The 20,950-nt window shown below is 38.3% G+C and overlaps 1 protein-coding gene across 1 annotated transcript in view; it reads left to right on the plus strand.

Annotated features, from left to right (window-relative positions):
- LOC127657472 (OTU domain-containing protein 7B-like) overlaps window positions 1–17,003 on the plus strand; it is a 52,036-nt gene extending 35,033 nt beyond the window's left edge. The window contains 12 exon segments of the mRNA XM_052146274.1: window positions 2,110–2,290; window positions 3,232–3,402; window positions 4,430–4,452; window positions 4,454–4,658; window positions 5,455–5,556; window positions 5,940–6,067; window positions 7,083–7,189; window positions 7,821–7,948; window positions 8,291–8,440; window positions 8,755–8,869; window positions 9,540–9,624; window positions 12,690–17,003. Of these exon segments, the coding sequence (XP_052002234.1) occupies window positions 2,206–2,290; window positions 3,232–3,402; window positions 4,430–4,452; window positions 4,454–4,658; window positions 5,455–5,556; window positions 5,940–6,067; window positions 7,083–7,189; window positions 7,821–7,948; window positions 8,291–8,440; window positions 8,755–8,869; window positions 9,540–9,624; window positions 12,690–14,141 (2,751 nt within the window). The 5' untranslated portion in view covers window positions 2,110–2,205 and the 3' untranslated portion in view covers window positions 14,142–17,003.
- Window positions 17,004–20,950: the final 3,947 nt, after the last annotated feature.

A 20,950-nucleotide genomic window follows, 5' to 3' on the forward strand; every position in this document is an offset into this window, starting at 1 on the left:
TCACATTTTCTTCTATAGTCAGAATCAGTGAATAAAAAATGAAGTATATACAGAATTACACAATAGGACAATATATATATATATGTATATATATACACACACATATGTAAAATCTACAAATCTGTTATATACAGAAGCAAGGGAATGTAATGGCAGAAGAGATATGGTATGCTGGATAAATATAAATATACTAAGCTGTGTATTGCACATTAATTCTTGCTCAATTGGGCAGTTTTAACTGTTCATGAGATGGATAGCCTGAGGGTAAAAACTGTTCCTGTGACTGACAGTTCTGGGGCTCAGAGCTCTGAAGCGTCGGCCAGAAGGCAAGAGTTCAAAAAGCTAGTGGGCAGGGTGAGTGGGGTCCAGAGTGATTTTTCATGATTTTTTCCTCACTCTGGAAGTGTACAGTTCTTGAAGAGAGGTCAGGGGCAACCAATAATCCTCTCAGCAGTCCGAACTGTCCTTTGTAGTCAGTCTTCTGATATCCGATTTCGTAGCTGCACCAAACCAGACCAATATTGAAGTGCACAGGACAGACTCAATGACTGCTGAGTAGAACTGTATCAGCAGCGTCTGTGGCAGGTTGAACTTCCTCAACTGGTGAAGGAAGTACAACCTCTGCTGGGCCTTTTTCACAATGGAGTCAACTTGGGTCTCCCAGTTCAGAGATGGTAGGGCCCAGGAAACTGAATGACTACACTGCTGCCACAGTGCTGTTTATAATGGTGAAGGGGTCAATGTTGTGGTGTTCCTCCTAAAGTCCACAATCATGGATCCCCACAATCCTCAATCACAAAATGTTTTGAGCAAGTTCAGCTCCAGGATGTTTTATTTTATTTTTTATTTAAATATAATTTAAATATGTAAAAATGTATGGTGCACCGATCAGGAAATTTGAGGCTTGCCTCCGCTTCTGAGACCATCAATCTGCGCATTGTATCACATGGCTCGCTGTAAATGACACCACAGAGACTCCCAGCATTCTCCTTGGTACACGCACAACTTACCACGCACCCCATTGAGAGCGAGAACCCCTAATCGCGACCACAAGGAGGTAACCCATGTGACTCTACCTTCCCTAGCAGCCGGGCCAATTTGATTGTTTAGGATACCTGGCTTGAGTCACTCATCACGCCCTGGATTCGACTTCGCGACTGTGTTTATTTGTTGTTTAATAAATTTTTATACCCGTTAGCAGTCTCTTTATCCTATACCTGCTCACTGTGCAGCTAGTCAGAATTACTACTGTAATGACTCTAGAAAATAGGCAACGTAATATTCATACACATGTCATTCTTTCACATTTTTAAAAACAAAATGGCATATTCATGTGAATTACATCATGTCTGAAAGTTTATTCGTGAATGCGAATGCTTAGAATTGCCAACAACTCACCCTCCAAAGGCCACTCTGTCATGCTTCAAGGGCTGAGAAAGCCCTCATTTATTAGAGTGGCAGTGTATGTGTGACTCCCTGCATGCTGCAAAAAAGATTGGCCCTAAATCTAGACAAGATCGGCCAATTGCGAATTTAAGACGAAGATCGTCCGATTTTGATCAGCGCATCCCTGGTAAAAATGACTTCTTAAGCGCACCAAAAAAGAAAAGAAAAGAAAATTTATTTGACAAATAATCGCAATTATTTGTTTGACAATTAATCGTCAGCCAAATTTCATAATCGTGACAGCCCATCCAGGGACTCTTATTTTGAAATGTCTGTGCTCCTCGCTGTTCTCACAAACAGACAAGGGAAACAAATAATGCAAATTATATACGTTTATTTCCATTTACCAATTTCCATTTATTTCCAAACTTTTCTTTGCATGCTCTCACTTCTATTTACAACACTTGATTAATCAGCCGACCTCTACATGGAACTATGAAATGTGTCTAAAAACAGATCATATTAGTCATCTTTTAATGAATTGCAAATTCTCTGTAATGCAAACTGAAGCGTTCAGCTGTGCTCCATAGCAGAGGTCACAGGAAAGACATGTGACTGCTATAGTCAACATATCTTCATTATGTGCACCAATAGCCAAAGCTTGAGAAAGAAACTCAATAACGATTGTCTCTTTCTTCTCTCTCTCTCTCCATTTCTCTCTAGTTGTGGCCAAAACAGGGCTTTTGTTTTAAGGGAGGACTGTTCTCCTGTCATTTCTCTCTCCTGATGTCCCCTTCTGCATCGTAAATTCATGATCACATGACTTTGGATATGGACGCGGTCCTGTCCGACTTTGTCCGTTCTACTGGAGCTGAACCTGGACTGGCCAGAGACCTGCTAGAGGGTATTTTTCTCCTATTATTTGAAACTTGATGGACCGACAGCAAAATATATTTGCATAAAAAATGAATCATTGTGCCACCAGCGCAAAAACTGCTTCTCGTATTGTAACACTTGGGTTCAAAACAAAAGACTCAAAATAATAAAACTTACTCTAAATTCAGATTGGGAATAAGAACTAAATTCTGATAATCCAAACTAAATTTCTCCCTTATAATCAACATAGCTGTCTACATCATAAGCATTCTTCTACAACACCGTGTGCAGAGGACCTATGGTTTTCTGCTTGGTGACAGATTTTTTTAAATTGTCCTGTGGAAATACAGCTGTATAAATGAAATGCAAATTCAATTTGCCTATGTCACAGCATATACCGTCCAACCTTAGTGATAGACAACCTTTATTGCTTTATGATTAACTGACTAGAGAAGGGCTAAAAGCAGTGGCTAAAGAGTCTATGTGAAGTTCTGCAGTAAGGGAAAGACTTAACTAATCCAGCACATGTTGCCTAGCAACGCTCTGTACAGATAAGGGAGTGGGTTAAAAATATATAGTTCTGCAGTACGCATGCTTAACAGGCCAGTATTTACACAGGGGACTGCTGCGGAATGTGTCGTTGGCTTATGCTGGATTTACATTTACATTTACATTGATGCATTTGGAAGATGCTTTTATCCAAAGCGACTTACAGTGCACTTATTACAGGGACAATCCCCCTGGACCAACCTGGAGTTAAGTGCCTTGCTCAAGGACACAATGGTAGTGGCTGTGGGGATCGAACCAGTGACCTTCTGATTAACATTTATGTGCTTTAGCCCACTACACCACCACTCCAAATGCTGGATGTCCTGATGCTTGGGTTAATGTTTAACTTCTTGAGTAGATGTGCTGAGGAACTATGCCCTCTGGTTTTCTTTAACTTTATTAATGTGCCTCTCCTTGCAGGCAAGAACTGGGACCTCTCAGCTGCATTGAGCGACTATGAACAGCTGAGACAAGTGCACGCCGGTAACCTGTCATGCACCTTTACAGAGGAGAGAGAGTACCCCACTGTTGATAAGGAGATGGCTCGGATGGGGCGGCCCCTCTTGCATCGCCAAGATGAGGTTTGGCAAGGTAAGAAAAGTACTGGAAAGCACTGATAACCTGGAAATGTCAAGGAAGTTTAAAATTGTCTTTTCTAGGCCTAGAAAAGTAATGGAACTTAATAAAAACACTTTTTATGGAGAAGTAATGAAAATGTCCTTAGTGAATATAGATTTTCTAGTTATTTACAGCTCTGAAATATTTCACTGGCAAGAAATTGCTCTTCGTGAATGCAATGTCATGGAAAGTCACTTGTCAAAATTAACTTTTTTTTTATTATAGGGCAACATTTGCCCCCTGAAATTGATGCTTTTATGAGGATTTCTTTTCTTCTTTTCACACAAAATGATGGAGAAATTAAAAAAGGACACCAAAAGTCCATGTCAAATACAATAAAATCAAACTGTTTGAAAAATATGTTTTGAAAAATGAAACAGTCACTGTTATATTATTAATCATTACTGCCTACAGTAATATTAGATTTTAAAAAAATTACAGTTTCCAGTTCTTTTGGTTCTGTTTTCAGAGTGGATTGTATTTTTATGAAAACCAAGTTCAAATGAGCTACACCTTAAACAACACTTGCCTTTGAGACAGTGTACACCGGTATCTGACAACTACAGGTCACAATGGGGTCTGCATTGGCATTAAACCCCTAACTAGATATACTCCTAAACAGAACATTATGAAATATATGAGGACAAATCTGAGGAATTCACAACAGTGGAACATTTAAAAATATCACCCATTTTTGTCACATTTAATTGCATTTCTGCACCACGCTCTGGTTAATTTGTAACCATGGTTGGAACCCTGTGCATGGCATGTACTCAGTTCTCATCTGTGTTTTATAATTTATGTAAATGATTTACTCAAATCATGACACTAGTTGCATATGATGCCATTTTAAAGCCTTGCCCACTCTCCCCTGTCAAAGTGTTTTTTCAAATAAAAGGAGTTGAGCGCAGATAAGAGTAGGTCCATCAAGTAATATGTTACCAGTGTCTAGTTTCATATTCTCCTGTATACGTAGTAATTTGAACATGTATCATGGCAGCAGCCACAGAGAAGCGCTTGTCGAAGGGGGATTTCCCATGCCAGCTCCACCATCGTCTCTCTGGCCCGTTCGCACGTGTCCTGTATGGGCGGCATCAACGAGCCACTTCTCGACACTCCGCTCTGCACCTTCCAATTACCCGACCTCACCGTCTTCAGAGATGACTTCCGCGGCTTCATTGAAAGAGACCTCATTGAGCAGTCAATGATGGTGGCGTTGGAGCATGCTGGTAAGTCATTCCATGTCAAGAATCTGCTTTTATCTTAATCCTTTGAGGATTCATGTAAACCAAATATTCTCAAATTATGAGTTTTTAATTCTTTTGACTTGCTCTGTTTCAAAACCTAGTTAGCTGCCTTGCATGCTGCCATACTTCTATGGCAGCATGCTAACTGAAATCTACATGGACCGCAACTCTTTGCATCATAGTGTTCCTAATAAAGTGCTCCGTGAGTGTATATTACGTGTAGTATGTTGTTAAGATAACAACATGATACTCGAATAAGCATAGAAATACAAAGAACTTACACATGTTTGGTTCAAGATTTCATTTTTAATTAGATTGAACCAGGGTTTCCTACAGAATTGAGCCTTTGCTAAGCTCCGCCCCCTTGGTTACAGTTGCTCGTCCTGACAAGCTCTGCTCGAAATTGTTAAATTACAGTAATTCGATTTAAAACTGTGGATACTCTGAATCAGAATTGAGGCAAATTATCATAACTTTAAAAAAGGAGATCTAGCAATCTAGCACTTTGTGATGTGTTCTGTTTTTCTCTCATTATTTGTTTTGGAACGCAGTCAGATATATGCGGTGCTGCCTTAGAACTTGGCCAGAAGAATATATCTTAAAAGGCAGCATAATTATGCCTAAAAGCCTTCATGCCTAGAATGCACCTATGACACCTTAAAATGCTGCCTATCTAGGCAGCTCTCTAGGTTTTGAATAGAGCTATAGTAAGAATTTTAGGAAGTGTCTGTTGCCACAGAATTGAGAAAGTTGTCATTTATGACTATTCTTTTAAAAGGCCGGCTAAACTGGTGGACTCATTTGGGGACTGGCTGTCAGAGCTTATTGCCTCTGGCTACTAGTGGCGATGGGAATTGCCTGTTACATGCAGCCTCTCTGGGTGAGTGTTCAAACTGTCCTCTGATCTGCAAGTGATCAGCACATATCAGATGACTACACTTTGTGCTCTTTTTGCATTGTACCTTTTTGTTCCATTGTAAAAACATCTTGCATCCATGCCATAACATGTTCATAGTCCTTTTTTTAGTTCAAAATTTACCAGATAAAACACAGTTTATTCTCTTAAAAAATCAATGAGGCATTTATGCTTGCGCATCTTCAAACTTGGCACACATCAAGTTTGATGTCTAATATCATAGTCTTTGAGTGATCATGACACGCCATACTGTCCTTGCATGAATGAATGAGATTTGAGAGCTAAGGTAGAGGGGCAGATTATAAATTTCTCAAATTATTTTTACATTAATGAACATTACTATGCAGGTATGTGGGGCTTCCATGATCGAGACCTGATGTTGCGGAAGTCTCTCTATGCGCTGATGGATCATGGGCAGGAAAGAGAGGCTCTAAAGCGCAGATGGAGATGGCAGCAGACCATGCAGAACAAAGAGGTTAGACCAGTTTATGTTTATCAAAAGCGATGTAAACATTCAGCACACAAATTAAATCATGTTACGTCCTAGTGTGATAATTAAACCGCAAAGGCTGCAAGTTTTCATGTGCCGCATGCTTCAAATGTTAGCGCTTGTGAATGTTTTGAGCCGGTCTGTTGCCGACGCCGACTGCTCATACCTTTTAGAGCTCTGTGGCTAATACACTGAAAACACCATCATGAGCTTTGTGCTCTGTTTGTAGCAGATGACCGCAAGCAGAGTGCTAATTCACTTTGTAGCACAAGGCACATGCAGACTACATATTTATTTAATTAAATAGTTGCCTTTTGTGGTTTAATAATCACACTGGATCAAATTGCGACCTATTTTTCTGGAAGTTAGAAGCTACTGTCAAAAACATGCAGAAACGGAAAAGGTTTTACTCCAAAATAAATCTTTTGTCAAAATAAAAGCTAAATTTAATTGGAAAAAAGAATGACAAAAATAATATCACAACTGTATTGTTATGCAATATTCACTGTAATACTACTACTACTAATAATAAATCAATAGTAATTGTATTATATTAAAGCAATATCTCACATCTGTGAAACTCTGTTTTGCAGCACTTTATTTGACAAAATTAACTCAGATGTTGTATTTTGGATTGTGCTGTGAGGTTCTGTATTAAAGCACTCCATTTGATAAAAAGAATACAGTATTATGTTGGAAATTAATTGATCTATATTCATTTGATTAACGTTTTAATGAATCTATTTATTTAGACACCATTTTGATGATAAAATTGAAATAAACTGTTGATATGGAATTCGGAAAAGGCAAAACAAAAAACAGGTACTCCTACTAGTTTTTTGGGACATCCCTAATTTTTAGTATTTATATAAAAATAAGTAAATAATATTTGGTGAAATTTAAATGCAAAGATCAATTTTGTATTGAAAGCAAATCATATTTTGAAGTAAAACAGAGGCCTAATTTGTATGTGTGTGTGTGTGTGTGTGTGTGTTTGCAGTCAGGGCTGGTGTACACGGAGGAAGAGTGGCAAAAAGAGTGGAATGAGTTGTTGAAGTTGGCGTCTAGTGAACCCAGGATACACTACAGCACCAACGGCAGCAACGGGTGTGTTTACCTTTGTCTTTACTCCACTTCTCCTCGGAATATATATATATATAATTTTATTTTTTTGTATAAAATTTTTTTGTATCCCCTCTTCTCCCTAACTTGGCATGCCCAATTCCAACTACTTACTAGGTCCTCGTAGTGGCACGGTTACTCACCTTAATCCGGGTGGCGGAGGACAAGTCTCAGTTGCTTTCGCTTCTGAGATAGTCAGTCCGTGCATCTTATCACGTGGCTCTCTGTGCATGACACCATGGAGACTCACACCATGTGGAGGCTCATGCTATTCTCTGCGATCCACGCACAACTTACCACATGCCCCATTGAGAGCTAGAACCACTTAATCGCGACCACGACAAGGTTACCCCATGTGACTCTATCCTCCCTAGCAACCGGGCCAATGTAGTTGCTTAGGAGACCTGACTGGAGTCACTCAGCACACCTTGGATTCGAACTCGCGACTCCAGGGGTGGCAGCCAGCATCAATACTCGCTGTGCTACCCATGCCCCCAAAGTTGTATATTTTTATCTTGGGTACCTCCATATGATGAGGCTTATCACTGAAGAACATCCAAAAATTTTCTGCCGTATTGCGCTCATGCCTTGAGTGTGTTTTTTTTTTGTCATATAGTGCTGAGTCGCAAGAGGAGCCGGTGTATGAGAGTCTGGAGGAGTTTCATGTGTTCGTTCTGGCTCACGTGCTCCGCAGACCGATTGTGGTGGTGGCCGACACCATGCTGCGAGACTCTGGGGGAGAAGGTATGAAGACTATATTCACATTTACAATAAATCTCTCTCAAACTCCACACTGCTTGTGCTTCTCTTGTTTTGTTTTGTTTTCTTATCCTTGGATAATTAACTTATAGGTTCTTCCTTGCCATTTTTAAAAAGACAGTCTAACGTTCACAACACAACAAAGCTCCCTCCCCCAAATCTGTAATTTAATGATGTCACAACCATGAGCATATTACCATATTAACACGTTCCACAACATAGTAGAAAAGAATGATTTATTTTCTTATATCATATTTAACTTTCCTTTTATCCTTCCATTCTATATAAGCAAAGCATATGTGTGAGTTTTTGTTTTCTGTTCTTCAGCTTTTGCACCAATCCCATTTGGAGGGATTTACCTGCCCCTGGAAGTAGCAGCCAGCAAGTGTCACCGCTCCCCTCTTGTTCTGGCATATGACCAGGCCCATTTCTCAGCCCTGGTCTCAATGGAGCAGAAGGACAGTTCAAAAGAACAAGGTGATGACTGTTCTTTATTTGTTTTTTTGGAGCAAATCTTTTTGCTTTTATGGTGCAAGCAGTTTTTTGTTCTTACCTAATAAACCAGGTTCTCCAAATAAAACAAACATGCCAACCATTTGTAGTTGCCATTTAAGTCTTTATTTATCCTCTTTATCCAGTTTATTCCTTCAAGGGTCTTAAAACTCTAGTCTGAAGTTTTATTGAACTTTGTATTGTGTTTGTACTTAAAGCAATAATAAAAATGCGTTACAGAAAAATTGTGATTCAGAATGCATTGACCATTTGTTACCTTTTAAAAAAAATCTCCACAGTGGTTATCCCATTGACAGACTCAGATCATAAGATGCTGCCTTTGCACTTTGCTGTGGATCCAGGGGAAAACTGGGAGTGGGGCAAAGATGACAACGACAATGTGATGCTAGCAAGGTAGAAATTTCATTGAACTCGTCTGTATTAGGGACGAGTTTAAATGATTTCCAGTGGTAATCAACGTGTCACAGTTATAAGAATGCTACAGATACAGGAATGTTTCCAAGTATTCAGGTTATTTTAACAATACTATGCAGTGCCAAATGACTCCGCTCTGACTGACTTACAGCAGAGTTCAGTAATGTCTGACCATAATGATTGTATTAGTCCTGTAGGGCCTGCTGTGACTGTGTACTGTTGGCCAACACACAAGATTAGCAACTCTCACTCTTTAAGGCAGATTATAGCTAAATGCTTGCTATGAATGGAACACAGGGAAGCCTTCAAATAGCTCAGAGTTTATTCTGTCACACCTGTAGTGCTCTTTTTCCACAGAACATCTTCTGTGTTCAGTTTTATATGTCCCATTATTTAATGTCCTGTTTTAAAATATTTCACTTAAATATCAGTCTAAACACCTCGGCACATCTTACAAGGATCACTGCATTAGAGTTGCTTTTATACATGGCGAATTTCGTAAGCATATACTATATATTTTAGGAAATGTAATTTATGCATCGTGCATAAAACGTGTTCATCATCTTACATCTTTGTTATCAGAGACAGTTAAAAAGAAGTTCCTGTCTCTGTTTGTCTGTTGTCTGACCTGTCTGTTGTATGTTTTCAGTGTAACACTATCTCTGGAGGCCAAGCTCCATCTGCTACACAGCTACAAGACTGTCACTTGGCTTCCTCTACCATGTGAGGTACAGGTGAGCTTTTTCTTTGTTGGGCATACTAACAATTATTTTACTGGCTAAAGGTGCTTTAAGCGATTTTAGTATTCTGAAGCTTTCACGGGAGGGAGCCGTTGAGTAAGCTACGCCTCCTCGTTACAAGACCCTGTCCTCCTAAGATAATTTTGAGACCAAAACTGAACAAAAGTGCAGCAATGTTTGTTGCTGTGGCTGTCAAATTCAACAGTGGCACAATAGTGCCCTCAACTGACAAACATTATGAATCATAGCCTAAATTAATGAGAATGAGCAAATGATTGACAGGTGAAAGCATCATTTTTGTTTGCTGTTTACAAAGTCTACAGCTGTCACAGAGACCGGTGAGATATCTCAGGACACTTATTTAATGAATATCTTCTATAGGGTGTAGGAAAATGTTTTGCATACTTTTACATGAAAAAATCGCTTGCAGCACTTTTAAGTGTGAAGTAACCACAAGAAACCATTTATTTTGACAACACCATCATACAATTTATTGCTAACACTAATTTCAGAGGCTTGCCTTTAAATGACTCATGTGCCCTTGGTATCCAGTTTATGATTTAAGTTTTATGATTATGTAACTTTCAGTACCAGTCACTTCCGGTCAAAAGTTTGGAGATTGTTTTTCATAATGGTAGAGGAACGTTTCTCCCTCAAATCAAAGAAATGTCATCATTAACTCACCATCATGCCGCTGAACTTTCTTCTGTGGAACACAAAATAAGAAATCTCTTTGACTTATAATGAAAGTGAATGGGGACTGTTTTTGCATTTTATTTCATTTGATTTATTTGACACATTTTTACTAAATGTACAGGAATGATATATATATACACTATCCCAGACAATAATACTAATTAAAATAATAATAAAACATAAAGGATAAACAAACAAAATAATGTCTATGGCTTATTTCCATTAAGATCCTCAAGTGGTCCTTTTTGAGGTAAAAAAAAAAATAATTAGAAAAAAAAAACATTGGCCGAATAACAGGCTAATGCTAAAATATTTTACATATAAATTGTGCTTATGTATGCATTTCTGTACAAAAAATGTAAATGGTTGTTAAAATTAAATGATTGAAGAACATAGTTAAGGAAAAGCAGTCAACAAGTTTCCAGCATACACTGCAAAAACTTATATAACCCTATAAGTGTGTAGAGCTGTTATTTAGGTAACAGGTGTAGGGCTGGTAGTATCACAGTGACAACCGCCCCACTGCGGTGGCAGAGTGCCTCCGGCAGTTATGCATGTTACATAAACATATCAACTTGCATGAGAGACCTTACGAAAATTTGAATTAAATGTCTGAAATAATGTAATTTAGTTAGTATAATAAAGTATTAGATCTTTAGTAACTGTGCTGTGCATTCTTTATCATAGAGAAATATGAATTATACATTTTTTAGAGACTTCTTCGTTTGTGATAACATGTCAACAAACAACATTAAAAGAAAGTGCTCGTGCTCATTTATGCACACTATCTAGAACTTGCGCTCTGTTGTGCATTCGCTGCCTTTATTAATTCACAGATTTAGGCTATAATATTATATTAATATTGTTGATATAGTTGATTAAGCTGATATAGAGGCTGCATATATATATATATATATATATATATATATATATATATATATATATATATATATATATATATATATATACACAGCTCTGGAATAAATTAAGTGACCACTGCAAAATTATCAGTTTTTCTGGATTTACTATTTATAGGTATTTTTTGAGTAAAGTGAAACTTTTTGTTTTATTCTGTAAACTACTGATAACATTTATCCCAAATTCCAGATAAAAATATTGTCATGTAGAGCATTTATTTGCCGAAAATGACAACTGGTGTTTTCAGACCTCGAGTAATGCAAAGAAAACAAGTTCTTATTCCTTTTTAAACAACACAATATTAATGTTTTAACTTAGGAAGAGTTCAGAAATCAATATTTGGTGGAATACCCCTGATTTTCAATCACAGCTTTCATGCGTCTTGGCATGCTCTCTACCAGTCTTTCACATTATTCGGTGACTTTATGCCAATCCTGGTGTAAAAATTCTTTGATGGCTTGTGGCCATCCATCTTCCTCTTGATTATATTCCAGAGGTTTTCATTGGGGTTCAGATCTGGAGTTTGGGCTGGCCATGACAGGGTCATGATCTGGTGGTCCATCCACACCTTGATTGACCTGGCTGTGAGACCAGAACCCCTCTAAATGACAAGATTTTTATTTGGAAATTAGGATAAATGTTGTCTGTACTTAATAGAATAATTTTTTTTTTTTACTTTACTCAAACACATACCTATAAATAGTAAACCGAGAGAAACTGATCATTTTGCTGTCGTCTCTTTTTTTTTCAGAGATGTGTATATATATGTGTGTGTGTGTATGTGTGTGTATATATATATATATATATATATATATATATATATATATATATATGCATTTGAAAATAGGTGGTTTGATGAGCGCTATTTCAGGGATCGCCGTTTTCATCTCTCAAAAAGCAGTTTAGACAAAAAAAAATCCTCACAATACTAAAACTGAATCATTTGAATAAACAAGGATTTATTCAGCAAGATTTTTCTTCTTCTAAAACATTGTCAGTGCATTAGTAATATCTTGCAGTGCTTATTTCTCATCATGTTTCCATCAACAGTGTTTGAATTAAAATTGTTAAAATTATCCTCATAATCCAGTCATTTTTGTGTAATTTCGTTGATGAGATTAACACTGCATTCCCACCGTATCAGCCCTAAACAGGTGGCTACTTTGATGAAGCCAAAATATTACAGTTTTGGTCACTATATAATTCCCATTCTTTCATTTGTGTTATTTCATAAGTTTGATGACTTTATTATTGTTCTAAAATGTAAAAAGAGTAATAATAAAGATTGAGTTAGTATGTCCTAGCTTTTCACTGTCCATGTGTGAAGTCGCATTTCTTTGAACTTCCAGATGTCTTCTGGTAAACCAGAGGATTTAGCTGTTTGGACTGCACATGTTGATACTAAATCATCTAGTATGTTTGACTTTTTTTGTCTGCATCCACAGCAAGCTCCACTTGCCCAGCCAGAGTCACCTACATCTGCAGGAGAGGATGCCCGCACCCCTCCAGACTCTGGAGAGTCCGATAAGGAGTCAGTCAGCAGCAGTTCCAATGGCAATGGAGACAGCAGTACTGCTGGAACCAGTTGGGGACCAGGCAAAACAAGTGGTGGAACTTCCAGTTCTTCTAGCTCATCCAGTAACAGCTCGACAGGGCTGACCGGCACAATTGGCAAGGAGAAGGGCAAGAAAGACAAAGACAAGGATAAGGACAAGAAACGCGCAGACTCTGTTGCCAACAAGCTGGGCAGCTTTGGCAAAAGCCTGGGCAGTAAGCTGAAGAAGAATGTGGGAGGACTGATGACAGGGAAGAATGCAAGTGGGAGTGGAGGCAAACTGGAGGGCCAGGAAAAGATGAAAGGCTGTCTGAGAGGTACCAAGGGCAGTAAAGATAGCTCTCCCTCCATTCAGACCGGCTCTGAGGACTCAGGGAAAGGGTCACCCTCCTCAAACAGCGAGCGTCAAAATGGAAACTGCTCTTCCGAAGGTGACCCTTTCAAGTACAGTTCAGATGTGAAGGTGAGTCTTAGCATCCTCCGATCTACCATGCAAGGTGAGAGAAAGTACATCTTTGCTGCTGTACTCACTACCAGCAACCGGCAGCCATTCCAGGAGGAGATGATCCAGCGCTACCTGTTGGATGCAGAGGAGCGATTTCGCGCAGAGCAGGAGCAGAGGAGGGAAGCTGAACGCAAAGCTGCGGGTGGTCTTGGAACGACCGGTGGATCCCAATTAAAAAAGGATGGTCTGGATCTGAGTTACCGAGGTTTTGAAGGCAAGGAGGAAGCTACTGATAACTCCCCTCCTAACTTCAGTGCTTTGCAGTCCTCCTCTTTCAGCCCAGCCATGTACTCTGGTGTTGTCCCCATACCAAGGCCTACCATCATTGATCATTCTCCTTCCCCAATCACCCAACATCTGCATATGCGTGGATACATGGATACTCGACGGCAACTTGCAGGAGGATCACCATCCTCTTACCCTGGCCTGCCATCCTATGCTACCCTACCCCGACACTGCCCCCTAGCACAGGGTCCTCCCCATACCCAGTGCCATCCACCTTCCACCACTTTGGGGAGCCCGTCCCGTATCACTCCCTGCCTGACATCTTTTTCTCAGGAGCATGACCCAACTGAATACCCTAACAAACCAACCAGGGGAGGGTACACAAATGGCTTGCGGGACTTCCCCTCTAATTTGGACAGTCACAATGGGCCAATGCCAGTGAGACATTATTCCTTAGGCAGTGCAGGTGGCCTGGCCAATCTGCAGTCAAGCAGATGCAGAACACCTTCCTGCAATTACTATGGTCACCCAGAGACGGGCAACTACTGCTCGTACTGCTACAGAGAGGAGCTGAAGAAAAGGGAAACAGAGCCAGCCATTCACAGGTTCTGACTAGACAGCCGGTTCTGTTTTCTCTTTGAGATGAGATCAGCCTTTCCGAACCGGGTTACTGAGACTCCGTGAGTAAGGGGACAATGGCGATTGGCCGTGGTGGAACTGGGACTGCTGTTGTGTTACATTTGCTGTGGCTCATAGGCAGGAGCTTTAAGCTCCTCCCACATTTGCTTTGTTGTGGTCATCCTCTTAGCTGTCTCCTCTAGTGGCGAGAATGTAAAGCACAGGCAAATAGACATTGGAGCACAATGTGCTTCCTTGCATCACACAAACATGCGTATACCCCAAAAATACACATTAAGCACAACCAGAAAATGCTTATGAGCTGCATTTGTATAAAATAATAGACATTTAGAGATGGTATCGGATTTCAGCTGCAATCGTTATAAAATTTGCTATATTGCAGTTTTTAAGTCAACAATACAATGTCAACTGAAAGTGAGCGCGTTCCACGAGGGCTCATTTGTTTCATGCTCTAATACTTTAACCTGCACCCCTTTTGAAGACATAACCAGCTGGCTTAAATTAGCTGTCTTCAGAAATGGTGCTTTCTTGCTTCTAAGATGTTCAGCTTGAACCTTGACAGCTAAAGGTTTTGCTTTAGATCTCTCTCACTCCATCACACATAATGTCTATATTATAAATTACTGTTGTTTACGTTCTATTATATGAAGCCCCTTAGAGGACAAGGAAGGAATTTATTTTATGAAAACAAATACAATTACTGATTCCCCTTTGCAATAGTTTTGCATTCCCGTGCAGTTTTGGGTTCACTCGCAAAGCTTTATCCATACCTAACGAAAAGGAACTATTCTTTTACTACATTATCTGTAGTACTACGGTATTTGGTGGGAAGAATGGTTTTAAAAATCATGGTACGTGTACCACAAATGAATCGTGGTGTAACTGTAGTAAAACAGTTGTTTTTGTTTTCTTCAGAATGATTGAAGATTGTATTTTTACTATAGTTTTACTACAAATATCATTGTTGAAATATGGTTACTGTAGTAAAACCATGGTAAATTAATTTTCATGAGGGATGTATTAAGCTATTGGAACGGAACCCAAAATAATTGTAAGGTAACGCGTAACATTGCAAAGAGACGCAAACCTTTTTGTAAGAAAACACAAACTATTGCGAACAGAAACAGAAGAAGTGAAGAAAGTGTTTAAGTGCAAAACCTTTTAAATTAGATCCAAGTTGATGCCCTTCATCAAGGACAGTCATTATTATTGTCCATAGAAGATATGATGATTTGCATAGTCCCATCCTAATGTTAATACATGGGATGAGCACCAAGTCCCCATTTTTTAGGAATGGTACATTGTTCAGTATTTATACTGAAGTATTATACTAATAAATTAGCTCTAGTCAAGCAAGTTACTGACAGGTCAAAAGAGCCCAATATTGAAAACAATTTCTGACATCTTAGAAGTAAGCTCCCTTTAAATGTTACTGCTTCAAATAAAACAGGATGTTCCTTGATATCAGGCTACCCTCAAATTCCCAGGACATATTCCATTGCATAAAGACATCGCATTTTTGCCCCATATACTTATGACGGAGCAGTCGGTAGACTTTGCTGCACAAATTCAAGCACTTTTCTTGTGACCAGAGGTTGAACGTGTAAGATTGTGGGTTTAAGACGTGACAATGATAAGACAGACATGTTGCTGTCCTTCTTGTCTGGCTATCATACAGCGATTTGCTCCATTCTAGAGCTTGCAGTTTCCTCTTGTGGACTGCGGAGGTCAGGGTTTGGCTTTAGGTGCCACTGTGTTGCGTGCAAGCTCACTTGTTTCCTAGTTGCCTTTACAGTCTTAGTTCAATCCTTCAGGGGATTGATGAACTGAATTTCTACTTTTGTTTGTTTTTGAGTTCACAGTGCTGATTATAGTGTTGTCAAAATACGTGGACATTTGAGATCTCTCGGGATCTAAACTGACAAATTATTTTATGACAAACGTGACCTTTCAAAAATCCTGTTATGCCGTTAACAGACAGTACAGCCTTTGTTAAAGCCAGCTAGTTGTTAAAGGGTTCATTCACCTAAAAATGAAAATTCGATCATCATTTACTCACTCATGTAATTCCATGTAAATATGTATGACTTTTTAAAAGCACCATTAATGTGGTTCATACGACTCATGCATTATTGACACAAGTCTTCTGAAGCCGTAGGATAGCTATGTAGGGATGATCAGTTGCTATTCAATGAAAATCTTCCCTTCCGCCATAGCTCTCAAGTCTCATTCATATAGTATATTCATATACTCTATATTTAGCAAGATTTTCAGGTCTGTCATTTCTTCTTAGGACTTGAACGTTTGTGCACAAGTTGAATGAACTACATTTATGGTGCATTTTTGTGCAAAAACTATTCATTTGCATTGCCTGGACATTATGTTAATCATTCTTTACCTATTGAAACAACATGAGGGTGAGTAATTGATGACAGAACTTTATTTTTGAGTGAACTATTCCTTTTAACTGAAGTGACAACTCTCATTGCTCATGTGAAATGGGCTCAATGTTGCTGCTGTTATCATGTTCATTTGAAAAGCTGATGTTGGTAGCTGTTAGTGTACTGCACTGGTGGTAGATTCTCCCACCTTTAAAACATTCAATACAAATGTAGTCAGTCGTATGCAAATATGTGTATAACTCTGTCAGCTCAAGGCCACATCACTTGTTAAATGTTTCAACATTTGCATGATGAATTATACAGTTCTATATGATAGGCTAGTATGCTAACACAATTTACTAACCTACAACATACCTCTTTGTGTGGTTTGTACCTATACCGATCAGCCATAACATTAAAACCACCTGCCTAATACTTTGTAGGTCCCCCTCGTGCTGTCAAAACAGCGCCAACCTGCATCTCAGAATAGCATTCTGAGATTATATTCTACTCACCACAATTGTACAGAGTGGTTATCTGAGATACCGTCGACTTTTCCAGTTCGAAACAGTCTGGCCATTCTCTGTTGTCCTCTTGCATCAACAAGGCATTTCCGCATGAATATCCCAGCAGATCAGCAGTCACAGAAATACTCAATCCAGCCCATCTGACACCAACAATCGTCCATGCGATTATCTAATCAGCCAATCGTGTGGCAGCAGTGCAGTGCATAAAATCATGCAGATACGGGTCAGGAGCTTCAGTTAATGTTCACATCAACCGTCAGAATGGGGAAAAAAATTTGATCTCAGTTAATTGGACTGTGGCATGATTGTTGGTGCCAGACAAGTTGCTTTGAGTATTTCTGTAACTGCTGATGTCCTTGGATTTTCACGCACAACAGTCTCTAAAGTTTACTCAGAATGGTGCCAAAACAAAAAACATCCAGTGAGTGGCAGATCTATGGATGGAAACGCCTTGTTAATGACAGAGGTCAACAGAGATGGCCTGACTGGTTTGAAGTGACAAAGTCTACGGTAACTCAGATAACCACTCTGTACAATTGTGGTGAGAAGAATATAATCTCAGAATGCTATTCTGAGACACAGATTGGCACTGTTTTGGCGGCACAAGGGGGACCTACACAATATTAGTTAGGTGGTTTTAATGTTGTGGCTGATCGGTGTATGTTTGACTATTCTATTGAGAATTTACATTTTAAAGGAATAGTTCACCCATCAATGAAAATTCTGCCATAATTTACTCACCCTCATGATGTTCCATACCATTCATTCTTTCATGGAACTCTTCTGGAAATGTTTGGCTGAATTACAGCCTCAGTTACCATTCATTTTCATTTATTAATTTATTTTTGTTGAACAACATAAGCTTGAATAAATGACGACAGAATGTTTATTTTTGTGTGAACTGTCCCTTTAAACCATTGCATTTCATAATACTTTTGACAGAGTGAAGTATTTCTTTGCAGTAAGATCAATTTGAATGGTTATCCACTCTTATAACCAATAGATGGTGCACTTGTTTAGGTTTCTACAGCTACAGGATCTCCTTTTCTGAATCAATACAATACTTTTTTAGTGACCTTTGACACTTGCAATTTCATGGTGTAAATAAGGGACAAAGAGTATGCTGCTGCTTTTGGATTTGGAAAGTAAACTTTTTCTCTGGTCAAGCACTTGAATATAAAATGCAAGCAAATAACTCATGTAATTTAATTTTTTGTATTATGTAAGTCATGCACCATCTACCCAGACATCAGATTTCCACTCTGCTAAAACGCAAAAAGGAATTCAGTGTGTGCGCGTGTTTGCGTTTGCGTGCGCGTGTGTGCGTGCGCGTGTGTGTGTGTGTGTGTGTGGGGTAAATTGTGCTTTTGCAAACATATTGCAACTTCAAGGCACAAACAAAAGGAAATTGTCAGTGAACTGACAACTAATTTCCATAGGAGTTTTATGTTCTTTCAATGTGTATGTAGCTTACGTTTAACGGATCCATTTATTTAATGAATGGAAAGCTCATTCAGCCACCCCAAGCATTGAACTTTACTAAGAGTGCACACATTTTTGTATTGAGATATAAAAAAAATTTAGAAATACGTTCAAGTTATTTTTGTAAATCAAAAGCAGTTTTACAGTGTTTTTTTAAAAGATATGAATGTATGCTGTAGGACAGTAACCTGAGTTGCAGTCAGCCGAATTGGTGTTGGAGTCAGTATTCTGAAGCATAGACTGACCAAGAGAAATCTGTTGAACTTGAGTTAATGGCGAACAAATTTCTCCATCAGCAATCTGACAAGGTATGATTTGAAAATATATATTTGTAGAAAGATTTTTCAAATGTTTGGGATGTTTAGTTCTGAAACTAGAATGTTCTTTCTTACACGACTAGGTGTCAGACACACCTCCCGAGGTTTCTTAATTTCAATTTCTATTTTGAAGCAAATATGCTACTTAATCACATTTTGAGAACTTTTTTTTTTTAATGATGGTGGTGTCCACCTTGAGTTTTCACACACTAAATTCTCTTATTTAATACCGTGGGCTTTAATTCGTTATGATGTAGCTTACTGTTTTTATATGGTATGTTTTCATGGGTGTGACAGAGCTACAGTCATCAGCTTAATCTTAATTTGCATGAGACTGAAACATTTGCATGTACAGAACTGGCAGATGCAATTTATCATACTTGTGCATTACTTCTGGATAATTGGGCAATTTGTGTTTGTTTTCAGCCATTTTTAACTTTCTTCTTGTTTTGAGAGGTGACCCCAGGCTGTGTGACAATGCAATCTAGGTGGAAAGATCATCTCATTTTTATGTTAGTTTTATTTTATTTTTCTTTCTTTTTTGCACCGTTTTAATAAAATGCTCACTGTGTTTAAACAGTTGTTTGAATGGGCCTTCACTTCTTTCACACTAACTATGCAGTCTTAATGACCATTAGAAACCATTTTGCAGTGACAAGCTTTTCAGTCGCAACTGACCCAAGGTCATGAAAAATCTGGAAATTTTTTTATTTAAGATTTACACATTTCAATTTCATCATCAAACTGAATTGTGTAATTTTTAACTAAATTCAATTAATTAATTTAACTTAATCCTGTATTTTTATTTATTTATTGTTAGGTTACCATTCTCTGTCCTCCGGAATTGTCTTAAGTTACTGCAAGGTCAATTAAGGCTGCGTATTACTGCAGTATGTGAACTTTGACATGTGTGAGTACAGTCAGTTAGCATGGTTTTCCTTATGATTGTGTGGAATGAATTACCATTATTATTATTTTTCTGCAATCCCAAGAAAAAAAACTGTTTACTTAATGCAACAATATAGTTGTTGTTGCAGATTTTGTTTCACTTCCTCATATAATGTTTGAAACAACTTATATTTAGTGACTGCCAGATTAGTGCTCATCATGTGTATATTTAATTATATACAGTATGAAGTAGCCTATTTCTTTAGGTTATTGCTTGTGAATTATTTTGCTCTGATAAATTCAAAGTGAGAGTCTGATAAATTATTAAAAGGAACACTGATATCTTTAGGATCAGTTTTCATTTGTTTTTTGCTTTGCAGGTATCCATTTCAGATTTAAGCCTTTTCCACACAGTGCACACTGCATGATCAGATCATATCCAACACTGATGCTGCACACGCACCACAATCTAAAGATCTCTCTTTCAGTATGTCAGCTGTTTGGAAGTTCCTGTGAAATGATTCCTTTATACTGCAGTCGACAAGGTAAGGTGACGAAAAATGGGAGAATGTCAAGTGTGTTTGCTCACCTGTAAAATGTCTTTCAGGTTGTTGTGCACCAATAGGAATAGTTTGTAAACATTTATGGATTTAAAATCCATAAAACATGGACTTAACACAAGCTTTAATTACATAATCTTGACTCATGGCTTAGCAAGTTATTTACTTAATTATTCAAACAAAAACAATCTCTGAGAGGAGATACACCAACAGTCTAGTTGGTTTAGGTTTTAAACACCTTCTACTAGTACTTATTATATGTTAAATCAGTAAATGATGGAATACACTCCCCCTCCTCTATTGTTTACTCCGATTTAGCTTGGACCTTCCACCCAACATCATTTGCATTGCTGTTAAGCTTAATCAACAGCATTTTGTCATATCATGTTGATCATCACAAAAAGTAGTTTGGACTCGTCTCTGGTTTATATACTGTGTTTATATATATATATATATATATATATATATATATATATATATATATATATATATATATATATATAAACCCAGCTAACATTGGGCTGAAAGGCGGGGGACACCCTGGACAGGTCGCCAGTCCATCGCAGGCTAAATGGTTATATCACACTGAAGTCATATTAACACAAATAATGTTTATGTCTTGTGGCT

This window comes from Xyrauchen texanus, chromosome 17 (assembly GCF_025860055.1).
Source record: "Xyrauchen texanus isolate HMW12.3.18 chromosome 17, RBS_HiC_50CHRs, whole genome shotgun sequence".
Lineage (NCBI taxonomy): Eukaryota > Metazoa > Chordata > Actinopteri > Cypriniformes > Catostomidae > Xyrauchen > Xyrauchen texanus.